The sequence below is a fragment of the Octopus bimaculoides genome, chromosome 15 (genome assembly GCF_046866305.1).
Source record: "Octopus bimaculoides isolate indiv1 chromosome 15, ASM4686630v1, whole genome shotgun sequence".
NCBI classification, from domain to species: Eukaryota; Metazoa; Mollusca; class Cephalopoda; order Octopoda; family Octopodidae; genus Octopus; species Octopus bimaculoides.
The window spans coordinates 34,550,922-34,572,926 of record NC_142942.1 but is presented as its reverse complement, the minus strand read 5'-3'; the positions used below and the strand labels follow the sequence as shown (position 1 = coordinate 34,572,926).

The 22,005-nt window shown below is 37.7% G+C and overlaps 1 protein-coding gene across 8 annotated transcripts in view; it reads left to right on the top strand.

Moving 5' to 3' along the window:
• LOC106872964 (death-associated inhibitor of apoptosis 2) overlaps positions 1-22,005 on the top strand; it is an 87,073-nt gene that overhangs the window by 6,797 nt on the left and 58,271 nt on the right. For 2 of the 8 annotated variants that reach the window (XM_089363693.1, XM_089363694.1), the window contains exon 2: positions 18,204-18,363. Coding sequence is in view for 4 of the 8 variants with exons in the window: in XM_089363690.1 (XP_089219816.1) it covers positions 18,350-18,359 (10 nt within the window). In the remaining 4 variants the exon portion in view is untranslated. Of the gene's footprint in view, positions 1-14,889; positions 15,282-18,203; positions 18,364-22,005 lie in introns of those variants that run through there. The other 6 variants (XM_089363691.1, XM_089363689.1, XM_089363692.1 and 3 more) reach the window with 6 other exon arrangements.

Below are 22,005 nucleotides of genomic sequence, written 5' to 3'. Positions count from 1 at the left end.
GAATTAGCCCGTAGAGGGTTGTATGCATGATACACAAGCAATGGCTTTAACTTAAAATCTCCTGCACAGTTACCTCCCAACATAATAGTCACACGTTCTTTCAAGAATAGTCTGGAATAGTTTTCTCTTCCTTGGAATGAATGAATGGTCTGGCAATTTTTTCCAATACAATCCAGTTTCGTCTACGTTAAAAATCTGTTTGGGAAGAAACCCGTTTTCTTCGGTGATTTTCTTTAATGCATTAGGAAATTCCGCTGCTGCTTGTTCATCAGCCGATGCACTTTCACCTCGCTTCTTAATGGAGTGATAACTTCTTCGCTCCTTAAATCTCATGAACCATCCTTGACTTGCATTGAACTCTACAGCTTTCTCATCTGGATATTTTTACTTCAGGTCCTCAAAACAAAGACAATGCTTTCTCTTGAATGATTTCTTGACTAATAGTAGCACGCTGACGATTCAACCTAACAATCCAAAGAGAGAGAAAACTTACCATTTCTTCAAAGATTTTGCCTCTTTTCTTATTGATGACAGTGTTCTTCATCTCTGGGGCTTCAGATTTGATATGTTCTAAAATCTTGTCCTTGTGTACAATCGTCGATACAGTTGTCCGACTCATTCCAAAAGATCGTACAATTGCTACCACTTTTTCACCTTTTTTGTGGCGTTTTATCTTCCAGCGTTATAGCATGACGCTTAGCACTTTCACTATGAATTTTTTTAGGAGCTATGGAGGCAAAAAATAAAGTCACAAATGAATGAGAATTAGAAAGTAGTCGATAAACAGACGTAAACAAATCTGAATTCAAAACAATTGCGGGAATCATGTTTGGAACTACAATATGAGCTTCGAAAGACTGATAAATAAGACAACACAGCTGATTTCGTGATTTCATTCACTGAGCCACACTACTTTATGGTGTGTATCTTAACATTTACAGTCCGTATTTTAATACGATTGTATATGCTTTTATTCTTACTTATTGATTTTATGTGCTTTTAACGGTTTTCTGGTGATTTTACGATCCCAATATTTGTGGCGGACAGACGTAAAGTCGAATAAAATGACTTAACTTGATTTTTATTTTTCCATATATTATTTTTGAAAAGCAACGCATAATCGAAAACAAATTAAATCGAAATGACTTAAGTCGAGGTATGCCTGTATTTTCAGAGGAAAAAGTATGGTTTAAGGGAGATTTGACTGTCATTTCTAGCACATCCCAAGACAGCCCTCCTCGTTTCTTTCTCCCCTTAAATACATTTATGCTATAAAAAAAAGTTTGAAAATTTAAGATTTTTTCAACCCCACTCCCCGACCTTGATTCTTTCTGTTTATAATTTAAAATATTGGAGAGCCTGAGCTCATTTCTGGCATTTATCCACAGTGACTTTTTAAAAATAGGTATCATCATCATTATCATCATCGTTTAACGTCCGCTTTCCATGCTAGCATGGGTTGGACGATTTGACTGAGGACTGGTAAAACCAGATGGCTACACCAGGCTCCAATCTGATTTGGCAGAGTTTCTACAGCTGGATGCCCTTCCTAACGCCAACCACTCAGAGAGTGTAGTGGGTGCTTTTACGTGTCACGAAGGCCAGTCAGGCGGTACTGGCAACGGTATGTAAAAGATAATTCATTTTTGTAGCATACTTTTCAGTTAGAAATTGTTTTTTCCTTACACACATACGGCCTTGCTTAATTAACGTGGGGGTAAAAATTTAAATTACTATTTTTTGTTGATGCTTATATCCCACCAATGGAGCACATGTGTGGTCCATTAAGCGAGGAAGGGAGCAAAAAAATCATAAATTTTCTAAACCGTTTTTTCATAAAAAGATGCTCCCCATCATTTCAAAGGCTGTGGTGAAAATCAATTGGGAAAATCCCCGTTAAAACAGAGAAATTCCAACTTCTTGATCTGAAACTCCTCTCTTCACCCCATTGGAAAATTTTTCCCCCCACAAATTTCTTTATAATTGTAATCTATGCTGTTTGAAACGAGGAGAGGTGAGTTTTTATAAGGAACTGTAGGCTCAAAACAGGGCAGAAAACAGGCTGTCCCACGTGATCATATTTAGGGCCTCCAATTGATTATATGTGACAGTTGACTCAGTCAAGTAAGAGACAAATTGCGCCAATACCAACCAATCAGAGTAGTGGACACAATGGGGTCCAAATAGTGGCCAAAGGCTACGTTCGAATGCACGTACATATAATAAATGAGAAAGAGGAATTTCACCCGGTTCTACGCTACAGAGAACCTCTCACCAGTCATTTTGTGGGAGACAAAATAGACGCTAAAAGGAAGATATATCTAGCGAAGTGGTGGAATTAGAAAAGACAGTTGGTCATTAAAGTAAAATGAAAGCCAGCACTGAACAAAGAATTTGAAGATCTTAGTTCTTGACGGGGTCACTACTTAGTAATGGTGTGACTGAGTCATGGTTCTTTAGACGGGAGTCACAAAATTGTAAGTAGGACTGTGAATGCATGTTCTAAGTAGGGTCACCAATTTGTAAAGGACTGTGTATGCATGTTCTAAGTCGGGTCACCAATTTGTATTGGCCGTGTGGTGTGGTACTAAGAGCCATTCTCGTCACCTCTCATAGCACGGCCCTTACAAATACTTTCACTTTCAACTTCTGTCATTTTTACTCATTTTGAATTGTGAGGTGAGTACCAATACATATTTCTTTCATTATTTTTATCACAAATTGAATCTCTCTCTTTTCAACAAACTGATTTTAAATCAGTTCCACCCATTCATGACATCACAGAAACCCACAATTCTTTATTTTATAATAATATGTCAGTCCACTTTTAGTCACATGGGGGTGGTCGGAATCCTTTCACAACATCTCCCTTTTATCCACTCTTAACACATCCACATCAAACGCTACCATTAGATCCCAGGGTGGCTGGACGATATAGGATAGTTGAATCTGTCATTTCTATTAATGACCTGACTCTACGAGACACTCATATCATATCAAATGGCACAAACTCAATGATCCAATTGCTGCCATCTGTAGGATGGATCCGCAATTCTTCTGAGTGTTGTAACCGACCTATGTGCCTTTCACTGTGGCATAGAACATCCAAAGGAAGACTATGGAGGTGTTCTGTTAGCCATTGATATCGGAGCATTAGACAGGATTGGTTTTTTTTTTCAGGTGCCCATCTACCGTTGATGAATTACTGGGCCAAAATGGAGTACAAATGGTGTGTTGTAATGAGGGAAGTTGGAATTGCACCAGAAGCAATTATAACTGGGTACAATTACTTCCACAATGTTTGTGCCATGTGGTGCATTGACAATCCTGTGCACCTTGGAGGGCAAGATGTTGCGAAAATTGTTGAATCCAAGTTCATACACGGAAAGTATCATCACGGGCGTTATCGGCAAGGTCACTGGGTTCTTGGAATGATTGAACGCAGTAGTCTAAAATGCGTATTAGTTTTTGTCCAAGACAGAAGTGCAGCTACATTATTGCCTATAATTAACAGGCACATGCTGCCAGGAACTAAAATTATTACAGACTGCTGGCAGGTATATAATGACCTCCCACATCATTCCAGTGTGAACCACAGTGTGAGCTCTCCCACAATTCACACGAACACAGTGGAGGGTATGTGGAGTCACATGAAGTCTAAATATCGTAATATGCATGGTACCTCTGATAGTTTATTTTCAACATGCAAGAATTTTGTTGGTGACATAACACAAATAATACTTCTATGAATTTCATAAAATGCATTAGACTGTGTTATCCTGTCTAATTTACTATTACCATTCCAAATATGTGTTTTATGAATTTCATAAAATGTGTTATGTTGTTTAATTTAATTATTAGTAAGTGTAATTTACATTTCTTTCTTTTTTCCATGCATGTTACAATATTTCAGATCTCATAACTTTTATATCTTTTGGAATTAAAAAAAAATCTTTGCAAATTTTGTGTTCTACACACGAAAATGACCCACGCGAGTAAGTAGCATCGTAATAGCTTGGCTTGTTACTATGGAAACAGATATCTATGTACCTGTGGCTTTCGATTGGTTAAAATTACCCAAAATTTGGAAATTCTAAAGGCTGTTAACTCTTTATTTATTTGATTCATGGCGAAAATGAATTTCACATCAATCATTATACCAAACTACACCAAATATGAAATCAATTGAAACAAAAATTGAATAAATTGATAAGTGCCAACCAAATTTTGTTTAATGTTTTGTTAGTGCCGTTTAAATTGGTAATCATTAAACCAAGAGTCTGAACCAAAATTAAAAAAAAAAAAAATTACTACCACACACAATTAAAAATAACATTGTCATTTTCAGCAGAGGTAAAGGACATGGACTGCACTCCTTTCGTTTTTTTTTTGGGGGGGGGGGGCTACAAAACCCCACTTTTACCTCCATCAAAGCATGCGAAGTAAAGAAAGTTAATTTCAACCTGTATATGTGTGTGCACGATCTCATAGTAGTATATATAGAGAGATATGGTAATGCTGCAGAGAAAAGAAATTGAGCTAATGAAAACAAAAGAGTGTGGGACGAGACAATTTCTACGTTGGTTAACTCCATAGTTGTCACTCTGTGATGTTACTTCAGTCAAGACAGCATTTCGTTTGAGCTGGTCAGCCTCCTCTCTGTCAGTTGCTCTCACTAACTTTTCCTTGAAGGCTGTTAGAATTTATAAGAATGCAAGATGTAACCAAAACAATGGATATTTTTTTGGGTCCATTGTTATCTCAATTCGCTTCTTTACCACAGACAAGAGGTTAGAAGGGTCAAGTGGCAAAGACATAAATCAGCTTAGCGAAGCCATGTTGTAAATGTAACTGTTGTCACTATTGTTTTCTCTATGAGAAAAGTGCTGTTGAAATGTTAAAGGAAATTGACAGATTCAGGTTCGAATCTACTCTGTGCTTAAATGAAGTCACTACAAGTGTAAGCCAGTGTCAATGGTGGTTCCAGAAATTCTGAGCCGGAAACTACAGCCTAGAAGATGAACCTCATCCTGGAAGATCTGTAGAGCTCAATGAGGACGTCCTGCAAACCCTAGTGGAAAAAAAAATCTCATCATAATTGTTGAGGAACTAGCATAGAAGCTTGGATTTGTTTATTCAACCATTCATCGACATTTGTGTGCCATCGGAAAAGTCAGCAAATTAGGTCACAAACTTTCCAAAGATAATCGTGCACAGAGAGTGAGTGTGTGCTCTTCTCTGCTGTCATGTCTCATGAATGAACCTTTTTTGGACCGAATAGTGACTGGTGACGAGAAATGTGTTCTCTATAAAAATGTCAAGCACTGAAGACAGTGGGTAGGGAAAGGAGAAACACCAGCACCCTAGGCTAAAGAAGGTGTTGTTATCCATTTGGTGGTATATGAAAGGTTTAGTCCACTTTGAACTTTTAAACCCAAACCAAACGATAACAAAGGAAATCTATTGTGAGTACCTTCAGTGGCTTAAGTCAGCGCTAAAAGAAAAACGACCATCTTTGGTTTCAAGATGAAAGGTATTCTTCCATCAGGAGAATGCTCGGCCACATGCAGTGAGGATGACATTCCAAAGGCTGGAGCAGTTTGAACGGGAAACGATGCCCCACTCACCATATTTGCTGGACATTGCTCCATCTAATCATTATTTATTCCATAGTCTTCAAAATCATTTGGATGGAAAAAATATGAATTGTGTAGACGAGGTTAGAACAGTAGTGGAGGAGTATTTTTCATCACGGACAAGTGAATTTTGGAAGAGGGGCCTTGCAAGTCTACCAGATAGATGGAAGAGCATTGTAGAAAATGAAGGAGAAATTATTTTAGATTAAAAATGACCTTTGTGTATCTTAATTTTGAAAATTAAAAGTATAAAAAATCTGCATTATTTATAGGCTGACTCAATACATAGAGCTGAACACTGCGCATGCACACGCACACAAACACACACACATACACCCACTATTTTTCATATACTTGTACATTTCTTATAAACGCACATACATCTTTCACCTTCTCTCGCTTCAAAGCAAATGTCACCTTCCACACATCATGAAACTGAAAGTAAATAAAACATTTTTACAGAAATTAAGGAACAACCAGCTGATCTAATTTTGACAGTTATGCTGCTAAAGGTGAAAGAATACCCAGATTGTGATTCTTGTAACATCATTACTCGAGGAATAAAAAAAAAGAAAGAAAAAAACACGATGACATATTGAGAATAAATGGAGCCAACAAAGTAAAATACCCCCCCACACACACACACACATACCAAATTTCATTCTTGAAAAATACATAACTTTTTACAGTTCATTTTTCAAATAATTGCTGTGATTTCCGTAATCAGCATAGTAAACTACATCTGTGTAGAAATTTTCATTAAAATGCAAGCATTTTTCACACGTATCCATTCTTTGACACTAGTTTAAATTCTTAGCTTTAAATTACCATATTCTCTCTCCCCTTTCATTTGACACTCAGCTACGTGACCGCTATTGGCTCCACAGCCATTTAACACCCACTCATCATCATCATCATCATCATCATCGTTTAACGTCCGCTTTCCATGCTAGCATGGGTTGGACGATTTGACTGAGGACTGGTGAAACCGGATGGCAACACCAGGCTCCAATCTAAATTTGGCAGAGTTTCTACAGCTGGATGCCCTTCCTAACGCCAACCACTCATGAACTGTAAAAAGTTATGTATTTTTCAAGAATGAAATTTGGTATGTGTGTGTGTGGGGGGGGGGGGGGTATTTTACTTTGTTGGCTCCATTTATTCTCAATATTTTTCTGCTCCTTCCATATCTTTAAAAAAAAAAATTAATGGTTACACATTTTGGCACAAGGCCAGAAATTTACAGTGGTTGGGGTGGGAGTCAAGTCGATTCCATGGACTCTGGGTAAAACCTTTTCATTTATTTACTTTTGTCGTCATGATGTGTCGAAGGCATTTGCCTTGAAGTTTCACTTTTCACCAAATTCAAAGCATATGTCACCTTTGACACGTCATGAAAATGAAAGTAAATAAATAAAAAAAATTTATGGAAATTACCAGTGACATGTCTGAGACCAAAAAATGATTGATTGCCTTTTATCGATTCCAAGGATGAAAGGCAAAGTCATAATGATAACATCTTTGTTCTTTTGTCCATTTTCCAGCATTCCAGTATATTTTCCCCTCTACTATCTTACATTACAGTATTTTGTCTCTTCTTGAATTTTTGCCATTTCAAACTTTTTGATTACTTTGTTCTTTGTCTTTCTGTCACACGCCTCAAAATACACTTTCCTCCCTAAAATGCTTTTTTGTTTACGTGCACTCACACAAATAATATCTCCTTGCACACCCCATCCCACATAACTTTCTTGACACCTTTAGTTATATTTTTACACATGCTTCCACACCATTCACCTGACAATTACACACTGACCAATATCCTCCACACCCCCACTAACACCACCAATTTATACATGTACACAAATCTGTATACAGTCTGAGCTCTTTCTAACCAGAGACATTAAGTCATTCTACACAGCCATCCCTAACAGCAACAGCCTATCAGCTTTTAAACACTTCCAAGACAGTCACCCACTCAGTACCACCACACTCTTTCACTTAGCTGAGCTCATCTTAACCCTCAATTACTTTTCTTTCTCTGGAGAATTTTACAAACAGTGGATGGCTAAGGAAACTAGGATGAGCCCCAATTATGCAAATTTCTTTGTAGACCACGTTGAAGAGCAAATCTTTGCCCAATCCATATAACCCTTCCAGAGCTGCATGCTCATTGTATTGAGGACTGAGTCAGTTGTACTACTTTCACCTTGATCATGAATGTGAGATCGTTGATTATAGCTGAATTACTCTCTATGGCAACAACAGAATTCTTTTTCTTTTGATACTGAGTTGCAAACAGTTTGTTTGTAATAGACGATATCTCCTATGCAATTAAGAATAATTTGGGATCTTGTTAAATTTTTTCCAACTACTTGAAGCATTTCAATTTTTCACTAGATTATTTACAAAATATGTTGTTTTGATGTAGTTTTGCTTTGCATGGTGATACAGAAAATTGCCTTCATTTTTTTCTCTCTCTCTCTCTCTCTCTCTAAAACTTAATAATAAAGAATTTAAAGTTATGTAGTTTTTAGCCAGTCAAAAACCTCCATTGCCAACATATCAGAAGTCACAGCTGTTTGTTGTCATGGAGATCAGCATACACAACAAAGATGAGGCCTCTGTGGTCTCTTGACCAGCTGGAAATAACTGTCAAATCTTTCTTAATCTACATCATTATGATTAAAATACAAACAGGATGACACAATGTATAATATAGTTGGAGATATACTGTTTCTGTTAAATTTTCATTCATAATTAGAGCACCAATGAATCAAGATATTATTTTTAATTCACAGCGACACTAAGTATATTATTACTCATAATCATAAACACATTATATGTATTAATGACAAACATATACTTAGCATGCGTGAAAGCAAACTTTGCAATATTGAATATTATAAATGTGTGTGGATGTATTAATATTTACTCCAATGTTTGTTATTTATTTCTAGACACATGATAGCAGACAGCTGCAACTTCTGATATGCCAGTAATGGAGGTCTTTGATTAGCTAAAATTACATAACTTTAAATCCTTTTAACTTCTTAAATCAATAAATTTCTTTATTAATTTCTAGAAAAAAATGAATGCAATTTTTGTCACCAGCATGCATAAACATCAAAACTTAAAAAAATAATCTGCTGAAAATTTAAAATTCGAATGGTCGGAAGAAATTTAACAAGACCCATCATTTAAAAAAAATTTTTTTTATATTGTTATGATGGAAAGGTTGGCTATGATTCCTAACAATTCAATAGAGGCTTTATTACTTAGAAATATAATTATAACTTTCTACTCCCTCTCTCTCCAGTTGTCCTCTCCCCAATATATTCATCAAAACCAATTTTTGTACTTCCTTTCTGTCTAAATTCTGTGGAAATTTTGATAGAGAGGTTTTGTTAGCTGACATCTGATACTTTCATTATGACAATTTCGTGAAAATAATAACCACTCATTCATACATCTCAGTCCTGTGTACTTTTACTATGTCTGTATTTCGTGAAAATACTAGTCACTCTTCACTTAACTGAATCTTGTGTAGAAATATATGTATGGAAAGATTTCTAATGTTGTTCATCTTCCAGCTGTTCATTGCCTTCAAGTTTTTGGTCCTCATGATGCAGAACACGATGCTTCCACTCTGGCTGAGCAAACCAGTCTCCTAGCGTCCCTTCTGGTAATCTGATACAGTTCGCTGCTACCACCACACTTCCAGCCCTTCCATGCCTGTTTTTTTCCCCACTAATGGCCCTGTCAACTACATTGTTCCACCACCACATTACCTTAGGTCGAGAGAAGACTTTGCACCATCCACAGATCTGATCAGTAGCCCTCAACAGGTTGTCCCGTAGGAACCTCTAGTTGTCCCGTAGGAACCTCCAGTTGTCCCATAGGAACCTCCAGTTGTCCCGTAGGAACCTCCAGTTGTCCCGTAGGAACCTCCAGTTGTCCTCCACATTATGGGATGCTATATCCTCCTCTTTTTCATCAAAAGCTTCAAGTAATGCGTCTCTAAATCTCTTTCCATTCACAGAATCTTTAAGCTTCCAAACCCTTCTTTTCCATGCCGGTCGTCTCCTGGGCAGCCATTTAGCCATGATCCTGAAGTCGCTAACAACTAACCTATGTTGTGGGGTGCATTCTTCACCAGGGAATGTTTTGGCATTTATAAGTAGCCATCTTTCATGTTTCTTGGTGAGAATGTAGTCAATTTGACTAGTGTGTCCACCGGACTTGTAGATGAACAGGTGACTGGCAGGTTTCCTGAAGTTAGTATTACAGACCATAAGATCATTTGCATCACAGAACTCCAGCAGCCTGGTTCCCTCCTCATTGTGGAGCCAAATCCGTAGCCACCATGTACACCATGGAAGCTTCGTGGATGTTGTCCAACATGCCCATTGAAGTCACCAGCCACAAAGAGATGGGCCCTGTCTTTTGTTGACAAGCTAGTCTGCAAGAGGGTATCATAAAAACGGTCTTTCTGTTCATCAGGTAGCCCTGACTGAGGCGCATAAGCCAAGATAATGGTTGCTAAGCCATGTTGCAACACTGTAACCCATGGTATGTGGTCAGCCAAACTGTGACAAAATTAGATAAATAAGTGAATAACAAAAGAGCGTGAAAATGGAAATGAGGAAAAATTGGATAGAAAATAGGGTTTAGGATTTCTAAAGTGTACATACGGCATGGAATAAACAAAGACTGTGTGGGTACATAGATAAATTAATGAATAATAAGTAATTAATTATAGTTTGCGCTTTACCAAATAAAGGATGTGCTAGTAATATTATTTTCATCTTTTACAGCTTCCTCAAACTTTAGTCTAGATAGGGAATCTACACGAGAATTAGTATTGACTTTTATGTATAATAACTGGCACTCTGTCGCTTACGGCAATGAGGGTTCCAGTTGATGCAATCAATGGAACAGCCTGTTTGTGAAATTAACATGCAAGTGGCTGAGCACTCTTCAGACACGTGTGCCCTTAACTTAGTTCTCATGGAGATTCAGCATGACACAGAATGTGACAAGGCTGACTCTTTGAAATACAGGTGCTACTCTTTTTTGGCGGCTGAGTGAACTGGAGCAATGTGAGATGAAGTGTTTTGCTCAAGGACTCAACACGCCATCAGGAATCAATCTCATGACCTTACAATCGTGAGCCAAATAACCTAACCACTAAGCCATATGCCTTTACAACGTATAATAGTTCCTACTTATATGCAGCTAATTGAATTACCCATCTTCATATTCTTGCTGACGTTACTTTAGGCAGATCTCATCTTGAATTATGGTTTATAGTCCATTTTTAAGAAAAAAGTTTCGACTTCATAAGAAATATTGGACTCTTTGCACCGTCCATACAATTGCCAAAGCTTCTCATTCGATATTAGAATAATTTCTTTCAGCTGTTGGATTTGCATCTCTAGTAATAACATTATAGTAACATCTTTTATGGTATCAAATATTTGTACAACAGATTGTTTTTGTCAAATCTTTGCATAATCTTTCAAACAATGTCATGTTTTGTCCTTTCTTCTTAAATTTGAAAATCCTATTAACTTCCTCAGAATAATATGGAATGAATCATCATCATCATCATCATTGGTCAATGTCTATCTTCCATGCTGGTATGGGTGGGATGGTTTGACAGGAGCCGGCCAGGCAGAAGCCTACAACAGACTTCTGTGACACTTTTGGCAGGATTTTTACAGCTGGATGCCCTTCCTAACACCAACCACTCAGTAGAGTGGACTTACTGCTTTTTACAAGGCACAAGCACAGGCAAGGTCAGTTTTGGCATGATTTTTACAGCTGGATGCCCTTCCTAACACCAACCACCCAGCAGAGTGGACTTAGTGCATTTTATGTGGCACAAACACAGGCGAGGTCAGTTTTGGTGTGGTTTTTACAGCTGGATGCCCTTCCTTCCAAATGCCAACCACTTTACAGTGTGGACTGGATGCTTTTTAAGTAGAACTTCCACTGACAGGGTCACCAAGTGACTTGCAAGACAAAAATGTTTTGAGTGGGGAGGGGGCATTGGAGGAGGTGACCTTGTGTCAGATGATGAAAGGTTATAGTGAGATAGAGACAGAAACAGATGTCTTGCTGTAAAGGAGGTACAAGGTTACCTGGAGAGAGTGAGAGAGAGAGAGAGAGAGAGAGAGAGAGAGAGAGAGAGAGAGAGAGAGAGAGAGAGAGAGAGAGAGAGAGAGAGAGAGAGAGAGAGAGAGAATGAAAACAGAAACAGGTATGCTGCTGCAAAGGAGATACATGGTTATCCAACCTGAGGGAAATGCAGGAGAAGGAGAGAGAGAGTGGGAAACAGCAGGATAGAGATGGTGGCAAAGTACTAGACATATTCACAAGAGATGGGGATCAGAACATCAATGGGATGGTTGAGTAAAGGAAGTGAGATATATAGATGGTGGCTAGTGCCAGGGCATACCCTTGAGATTCAAAGGTCATAATGTAAGTGGCAGGATACTGTAAAAGAAGCATGATTAGAGAGTGTGGAGATGGGGAATGTGAGTGGTGAAAACATGGGTATATATAGAGCGGGGTAGAGTTACTGGATAGCAATGATACAAAGAAAAAGGCCATTAGGACAGAATTGGGGAGTGAGAGGTAGGCATAGTTTATGAAGGAGGAAATGTGAAGAAGAGAAGAGATGTAGATTGATTTGTTGAGGTAGGGTGTATGAAAAGTTTTCTTGGTATGTGTGGGTGGAACACACAGGTCGTGGGGGGTTAGCAAATAGCAATGATACAATGAGACAGGGCCAAGAGGACAGGATTGGCGAGTGGTTTGTATGCGTAGTGCGACTTCAATTCTCTTATCTTCTCTTTGGAATTTTCAATTCTAAAATCTTTTTTACTAATTTATAATCCAGTTGAATACAATGTTTGGCTATTTTGTATCCTAAAAGCATAATTTCTTCTGCATGAAAACACTCTTCTTTTCAGTAATAGTCACCCCATGGAATGCAAGATTTTGTGAGATTTCTTTTTATCTTCTAAATCTTCAGGTGTCCTACCACCATTGCTTTTATCAGGGGCGGGACAGTGGAGACATGCAGGGAGGGTGAGCAGGGACAAACATGATTGGAAACACTGAAAGTAATATTTTCTTTGAAAAGAGAAAAGATAGAAGACGACCAGTCCTTAGAACGCCGTGCAGGAAAAGAAAGATGGCCACGTGAGGAAAAGAAAGATGGTTGATTGTCAGGTGTGAGCAACGGGAGAGAGAAAAAGAGAAAGAGGGGGAGAGAGAGAGGGGGAGAGAGAGAGGGGGAGAGAGAGAGGGGGGAGAGAGAGATAGAAAACGGTGAAGGGGAGAAAACGGGAATTAGAGAAAGATGGAGAGAAAACAATATAGAGTAGAGTCGCATCAAAAAGGTTAAGATTTCTGGTCTAATGACCCTCCATGTTTGTTTTTGTTCGCTTTCCTTGTATGTCTCTACTGTCCTGTTTTTGTCCCAACTTTGACCCTCTATAGGTCCAAGATATTGGTTTGGAATTTGTGGGAGCAGCTGTCTTCGAAGACTCATATTGTTGAATGCTCGAAATAAGTAGATGGACAGCCGACAGCTGATGGGGGTCGACTTTGTGTTGCTTGTCTTGTTTTCCATGTTTTCTCTCGTTGTTTGCATATTTGAGTCGTTGGTTTTCATGCTTCGTGTTGTTTGCACGGTTGGCGACGTCCTGTACTGATATATTCCAATATGTGACCGCGTGTGCATCGTTGGCGATTTTCTTTCTCTGTCTTCCCTACTTTGGACTTTTCCTATATTTCTGACTAAGATCTCCGATCGAAACGTTATACTCTCTCTCCTTCCTTTCCCGAGCATCCAATAACACTATTCGTATCACGTCCTCACTTTGTTGTTTTTTTGTTATTGTTTTTTGTGTTTTTTTGAAACTATATATATATATATATATATGTATATATATATATGCATAATATATATATAAATGTAAGATCCAGGGATCAAGGTGTAGGAAGAAAGTTAGCTCCGAGCAGTCTGTACTAAATATAAAAAAACAACTTTCAGGAACAATAGTGGTTTATCAAGGCAGAAAGTTGCAGATGTTTTTTCTTTTATTGAAGAACGATGAGCTGAAAAAAATTCTTTTTATATTCCTCAGTAGGCAACCAGGATTGCCGAGTGTGCAAAAAAGAATATAAGAATTACAGAATAGAGTATGGGAAATCTGGGCTATATATGTTTCATAGTGAGTGAAACTTCAGAAGTGGTAAAATCCAAGTGAGGTGTATATCACTGGCTACTTTTCTCGCCAAAGATTCTTTGCATCAACATGTACCTCCTTGCAACAATGTAGCCTTTATCCTAATCAAGATATCCTTGGCCTGAAGAGTAGCCGGTGATATACACCTCACTTGGATTTTACTACTTCTGAGATTCCACTCAGTATGAAACATATGTAGCCCAGATCAAAGGGTACAGTATTATATAGCCATTACAGCCAATCTTACCAATCGCTTTTGCATTAGGGATTCAACAGAATGTTAGGTAACAGTCTGATTATGTAACTCTGTGTTCATCAGAGGTAGCTATTATATATACTCACTCTATTGACAGATAAGAGTGCATTTTTTCCTGGCTTATGGGCTCTTAGACGACTTACATATACATATATATTCATGTATTCATCTGAAGAAAATGGTTTTTTATAATGAAATAATGTACTCATTAATCAATTAAAAAATTCGTTGGAAACAGTTGTAATGAATTGACATCTATCCATCGTTTGTTTTATATATATATATATATCTGTAAATATATGTGACAATTATTCGATAGCCATGATAAAACTCGGAGTTTTATCATGGTTACCGAATAATTGTCACATTTTTACAGATAAATTCCTCTATTTACATAATATCGAGGTCTCTTTCTTTTGTTGTCCTTTCTATCAATATATATATATATATATATATATATATATATATATATATATATATACACATATATATATATTTACTGTATATATATATATATATATTTACTATATATATATATATATATATATATATATATATATATATATTTACTATATATATATATATATTTATATATATATTTACTATATATATATATATATATATATATATATATATATATTATTGGCTAAACTGGCAATATGACCATCCCCAAGTACAACAATATATATATATATATATATATATATATATATATATATATATATATATATATATGGAGAGACGACGAGAATCATAAGAGGTAGTAGTGTTTTCTTCGGTTTGGGAATTGTATTTTAATATGGTTTTGTATTATATATGTATATACGTGTTATATATGTACATACGTGTTATATTCCCATAAAAATGAAATGCACGTTTTACATTTAAAAAAAAAAGCGTCAAACTAATGTCTAGAAAATTTGGCACTAATAGAAAATAGGTGGCACTCTGAATAGTGATCAGATTGATCAAAAAGGGAATGTGTTTTGATTGTCTGAAACTTTCGGAGTCAATTTTCTTCGGAAGTAACAATTCGAGCCTCCACTTATAGATTACCTCCCTTATTAAACTCAATTGGCTTTAAAATTAAAAGCAATTATTTGATACCAATTTTATTGCCGAAAGGTAAGTGAAATTTGTAAGAAAATTTGTTGTGTCATAATGAATTAACACAAATAAGCTTATTGTCGAATTAATAGTGTAATCTTTGCTGGTTGGAATGACCGTTGCGGAATCCGACAATATGGTGTTTGTTTCACAACGAGTCTTGGGTAGTAACAATGTTATCTCTCGTTGCTTTTCTAAATGAAATTGAAATAAAGACCGCTCTGGATATGTGGTTGGAAATTGTGATCCAGATTAAATGCGAATGGTTTAGTGAAGAAATATTCTTAAATATTAGTTGTCATGTAGGGAAGCAATTTAGATTCGAGGAAAAAAAAGCACATTAAGGCAAAATAGTTTTTGTTTTGTTACACATGCTCTTTCTATTGTTTAATTTTCAGTTACTGGTTTATTTGTTTTGCCTTTTATTATTCTCGCGTCTTTTTTGGGTACTGACATTTATTTAATTTCCAATAGAAGCAATTTAAAAAAAAAAATCCGTGTTGACTCTCATTTCAAATATATCGTAACTGCGATTCATCACGAGATTATTAGTAAGAAAGCACGTCATTTAATAAGGCATTTTGAATTTCGTTATGTATTTAACTACCTATTTGTCGTTTATAACCTGATAGTAAACGTGTTTATATATAGTTTGTTATCAGCTGACAAGTCTCGAACGACTAATTTGCTAAAACTCACTTCTGCATACTGCTTGTAGAAGCTTACAGGAACTTACATACATACACCCACATACCAGAAGAAACACGGACTCATTCTACTCATTCTTTAAAGACATTTGGCCACTCATTTGCAATATCAATTCCTTCTGTCAGAACCATTTATTGTTATGAGCACAACAATATAGTTTTAATTCTCATTTATGATCGGAGAGAACGTCTTTGAAAGCTGCTCACTGATCACAAACATGCGAACACACACGCATTGATTGTGCCTATGTTTTGCATATAAGTAGGATTACAGAAAAACTGTTAAACATTAATTAAAGGATCACTCAATGTCGTGTATCAAATATAATTTTATAAGGAAAATGCTGACATTGAATTCGGAATGTACGATTTGATGAAATAGTTGTCAAACCTAGTAAATGTACAATGGCATGAGTACGGTCAGAGATGGGGATAAGTTGCTAATTATGTGTGTGTCTGTGTGTGTGTGTATAGATGTAACATGGAGATGAGGCCCTCAACTCCTGTAGGATTCCTGTGGTCGGCATTGTGACACATGTTCCACATTTTAAACCAGGCTAATTCCATTTCTTTCCAGGCTTGAACACAGTTGATGTCTTAGAGAGAGAGAGAGAGAGAGAGACGGTCGACTTCAGTACTTGATAACTACTTTATTCATCAACCTGAAAAAGATGAAAGACAAAGCTGATCTTGGCGAAATTTGAAATCAGAACACCATAAGGCGTGATATCCGACGTTCAGATGGGGTTATCAATCGACCACCTTAAATATGCCATCCTGAGTCTGAAGGAAGGGACAGTACTCATGACTCTAACAGACCTGATGAGACCAGTTAAGATTGAGGTGGTGCCCTTGAGACATACTGACCCTCAGAAACTGGCGAGGTCGATGCTGTTAAATGTTCTGTTCAAACAGTTAAAGAACTACACCTATAGGAAAAATATGAGCAGAGAGGAAATCCCAGTGGGCCAGTGTTCTGGGAAGAAATGACTAGACGTAGTGGTTATTCCTGGTCAGGAGTTGGGATGAGTGGTGGAGAGACAAGGTGGGTTGGATGCATGAGTGCTTAAGGTATGAGACCAGCATATTCTGAGGAGCAGAGGCCATTATTGTAGTGACAGAAAAGATAGAGAGAAGAGATAATATGCCTTTGGGCCAAAGGCTGGAATGTTTCTGTTTGTAATTAAATGCAGCCCTTCTCTGGTTGCAAAACAGGATGTCTGCGCATATAGCAGCAGCACTGACCCAGATGTAGGTGCAGTACTCCATTGTGGACCTCACTTGGGCCTTGGAGAGGTGTCACCAGTTGTCAGGGGCTGAAATATCTTCTGGCCATGGATTGGATTTTAGCCATGATAAGGATGTGCTTTCACCACTAGAGATCCTCAGTAGTAGTGAGGTCCAGCATTTGGAGTGACTGTGAGGTTGTACATGTGTAGAGGAGTAGAGTAAGGTGATGTTTCCTTGATATGAAAAGTTCCTTTTATTATATTCCCTGGCCAAGCAAAGACCTCTGAGTGAATTTGGTGGACAGAAACTGAAAGAATCTTTGTGTGTGTGTGTACTAGTTGGACCTATGTAAATTCCACAGAATGATATTAAGAGGACCTATTTAAGAAAGAAAGGATGATTTGCATTTTTATATCATTCATAGTTTAGCTTTAAATATTCTTGATGTTTGTCTCCATTCATTTCATCACATCTCTGTTGGTGTTGTCTTTTTCTTCTTTTTTTTATATCTTCTTGCTGTTTTTGTTTTGATGTTTAATTACTCTGTGAAAGTTTTTTTTTCCACAGTCTTTCAACTCTTATGCATGCCTCACACAATTATAACATCTACATACATATATCTACATCTCTCTCTATGTATATATATATATATATATATATATATATATATATATATATATATAATGGTGTGTGTGTGTTTAGATTTGTGGGACTTTCAAGCTCAGTCCCACTGTATGGCACCTCAAGCAAATGTCATCTATAGCCCTAGGCTGACCAAAGGCTTGTGAGTGGATTTGGTTTACAGAAACTTAAAGAAGCTCATCATGTATGTATGTGTGACTGTGTGTGTGCTCGCTTGTTGATTGCAAACAGTAAGTTTACTAACAGTTTCATTTACTTGCAGTCTGCAGTGAAAGCATGTCTAGGTTCTTAACATATTTTGATGTGTTGTGTGAAATTTTGTAAACAAGACGCTTGTTCATATGATACCATTTGTTTCCAGTTCTCCAGATAAAACATGTCCAGGCTGTTTGTTGTTCAATAGACTAGAAGATAATTAACTCACTTGGAAAACAAGTAGGAATTGGTGACAAGAAGGGCAACCAGCGAAGACCCATAACGCATACAAGCATGGAAAATTAATCTTTGATGATAATATGTATGTACGTATTCATATATATATATCTATATCTATCTATATACATCTCTCTCTCTCCTCTCTCTCTCTACATATAGAGGCACCCAGCGTTGCCCAGGAATGAAATTGTTGTTTATATATTGGAAGAAAAAAGCAAAATATGTCGTATAGAAATCTGTTATTCTAAATTCAATTTATTCTTCATTTGATATACAATTTATTCCTTAATTGGGAAATCAATTCTGAATTCATAATGCAAAATATTACTACTACCACTACTACTACATACTTATGTGTGTGTGTGTGTGTGTGTATATATATATATATATATATATATATATATATGGGTACAGGATGTCACAAAACCTAAACAACATGAAATACGAAATATGAAAACAACATGAAATAAGAAATACGAAAACAACCTGCTACCCCAACCCTTCCAGGCTTTCCAGGCCTGTTTCTTTGCTCTAATGGCTTTGTCTACCGTACTATTCCACCACCACGTAACTCTAGGTCTGGAAGGGACTTTGCACCATCCGCAGACTTGGTCTGAGGCACTCAGCAAGCTGTCCTGTAGGAATTTCCAGCTACCTTCTATGTCCGATGTCTGTAGCTCCTCCTCCTTCTCATCAAATTTCTCGATGAGGATGTCCCTAAATTTCTGACCATGTGAAAGGTTCTTTAGCTTCCAAATCCTTCTTTTTTGGATTGGTCTGCTTCTTGGTATCCTTCTGGCCTTGAGCCTAAAGTCACTAATGACTAGCCTATGCTGGGGGGTACATTCTTCACCCAGGAGGGTCTTTGTATTTAAGAGCAGCCCTGTGTCCTGCTGTCTGGTGAGGATGAAATCAATCTGGCTAGCAGAGTTACCTGATTGATAAGTTATCAGGTGGCTGTCTGGTTTCCTGAAGTTAGTGTTGCAGATTAAAAGGTTATATGCACCACAGAACTCCAGTAGCCTAGTTCCCTCATCGTTTTGGGAACCAATACCATGGCCCTCGTGTACACCAGTGAAGATACCGGATTGCCATCCAACATGCCCATTAAAAATTTCCAGCTGCAAAGATGAGGTCATTGCCACTCGTCTTTGAAGTAGCCTGTAGAAGGGTATCATAAAAATAGTCCTTCTGATCATTTGGTAGGCCCGCTTGTGGGGGCATAGGCAGAGATAATTGTAGCTGTGCTGTTCTGTAAGACTAGCCTGAGCTTAAGCACTCTGACAACCTCTATGACTTTATCTACCCATTTCTCTGCAAGGTGTATGCCTACACCCCCCACTCCATCCATGTTACCTTGCCAGAAGATTTTATACCTATGTGCCTTGCCTGTGAGGACCCTAGCTGAAGCTCCTCTCCATCTTACCTCTTGTATGCAGCATACATCAACACATCTCCTTTCAAGCATCTCTACAATCTCACTAGATCTACCTTTCAATGTGCGTACATTGACTGTGCCAACTCTGAAAACTGGGAAAGGAAAGTGGGGTGAGGTTTCGGGAGGAGAGATGTTATTCAGTGCCTGAAAAGAAGAGGAAGGTTGTCATGTTCGTTTTCTAGGCATGCTTCATCTGTTCTCACTTCCGACCTGATATCATTCAAACATTCAAGCATGTTAGGATTAAGACTGTTGCTCCTACTGGAGGTAGGATTAGGTGTTAACGGCATTGTGACTATAAGCATTATGGTCATCATAAGAGGCGGGTGTGATTTCAGACAGAGAGAGAGGAAGCAAGTTCATCCATACATACACACAAGCACAGATGCACACAGACACAGGGAAACAAGCACACACGTATAGCCCATTAGCTGTCTCCTTCACTTGATATGTGCATGGAAAAATTACTGGGTAGTTGTTGGCATATTTTTAGATGGGATGAAACGAAACGAAGAATAGTTAAGTAGATGGGCAGATGACCTAGTTGCGTTTTTCAGGGAGAGAGTGGGGGTGCAAGTAGTATAGAGAACAGCACCAGTGAGGAAGTGGGATTGAGAGAAGGGACATCTGGTAATGGTGGTGAGAGATCACTAGACAAAAAGTAACGAAAAATAGCTGGTAAGTAGATGAGCAACTGAGTTAGTTGCATATGTCCCAGGAGGGAGAGAAGAGTGCAGGTAATATTTAGAGAACAGCCCAGTGAGGAGGAGCAGTGGAGAAAAGAGACATCAGGTAATGGTAGTGGGAGGAGAGCGATATCTGGTGTAGATGATGAGAAAATAAAGATCGAGATATCCGGTATTGGGGGTTGGGACAGGGTGAACAAGCAAATTTAATGTGGGGAGATGGTATGAGGAACAAACGAAAGGAGTGTTTAGTATAGAATACATTCATAGTGTTCGTGGCAGATGAGAAATTAAACTAGAGAAACGAGGAATTAGAAATTAGATTAAACAGGCCAAGAAACGAGTAATTATCCTAATTTAATTAGCCTCCAAGAAAAAATTAGCTGTCAGTAAAAAGTACATTCAAATAGTAAACAAGAGTTAAGTAGAGTTTCTACAGCTAGTTAAGTAGAGTTTCTACAGCTGGATGTCCTTCCTAACGCCAACCACTCCGAGAGTGTAGTGGGTGCTTTTATGTGCCACCCGCATGAAGGCCAGTCAGGAGGTACTGGCAACGAACTTGCTCGAATGTCTTTTCATGTGCCACTGACACAAGTGCCAGGAAGGCGACGTTGGTAACGGTTACACTCAAGTGGTGCTATTTACATGCCACCAGCACGAAAGCCAGACAGCTGGTGCTCTATATATGGAAATGTAAATAAGAATACTTTTTCTTATATGTATATGTATATTTTTACTTTTATATACATATTTATATTTATTGCATATCTTTCACTTTTTAATATTTATATATAATTCTTATTTACATTTGCAAATCACATAACGTACTTGTCTTTTCTTTCTTTTTTCTTTTTTATTTTTATGTATGAATGAGCTACTCTGCGTTGGTCACCAGAGTGATATTTGATCACTTTATAGAGTGTCTGAGTGTCGGTTTGGTGTCTGGAATGGGATAGCTTACTCCATGGGCAGGTAGAAGCTCTTTCTTTAACCTTGGCTGGTAATCTACCTAAGAGAAGGAAATCTCCAAAATAAAACCTGAGGCCTTGGAAGTTCCTGGTTTTGTCAATTTTCATGTTACACCAGCAAAAGTCTTCTTGGGCCAATAGGTGGGGGTAGTGCAGTGCAAGCTACTCCCACCGAAAATTATTCATCTGCACAGGTACTTCCTGTATACCATATCTTAGTAAAATCATTGAATTGGTTGGTTGGCAGAAACCTAAAAATGCACTTGTAACTTATTCTAAAATGTCTCAAACAGATTCAGTAAATGGCAACAAAGGCTTGGGAAAGTCAGGAGGAACAGGTCTGGCTCGGCAGGTGTTCCAGTGTATCACAGGATGGACCCAGTTGTCGTCCTGCCACTGTGGTCAAACAATCACCAAGAAAAATAAAAAAATAAATATCCTTTGAATTTTGGCTCTTGATAATTTCAATAAGAGGCCAGAAAGGCATACTGTACTTATTGCATGTGAGCTTAAGAAATATTCCCTTGATATAGTTGCGCTCTCTGAAACCTGTCTCTCTGCTGAGGGTCAAGTAAATGAATATACTATCTTTTGGAGAGGCCTACCTAAGGGCCAGTGTAGAGAATCTGGTGTTGG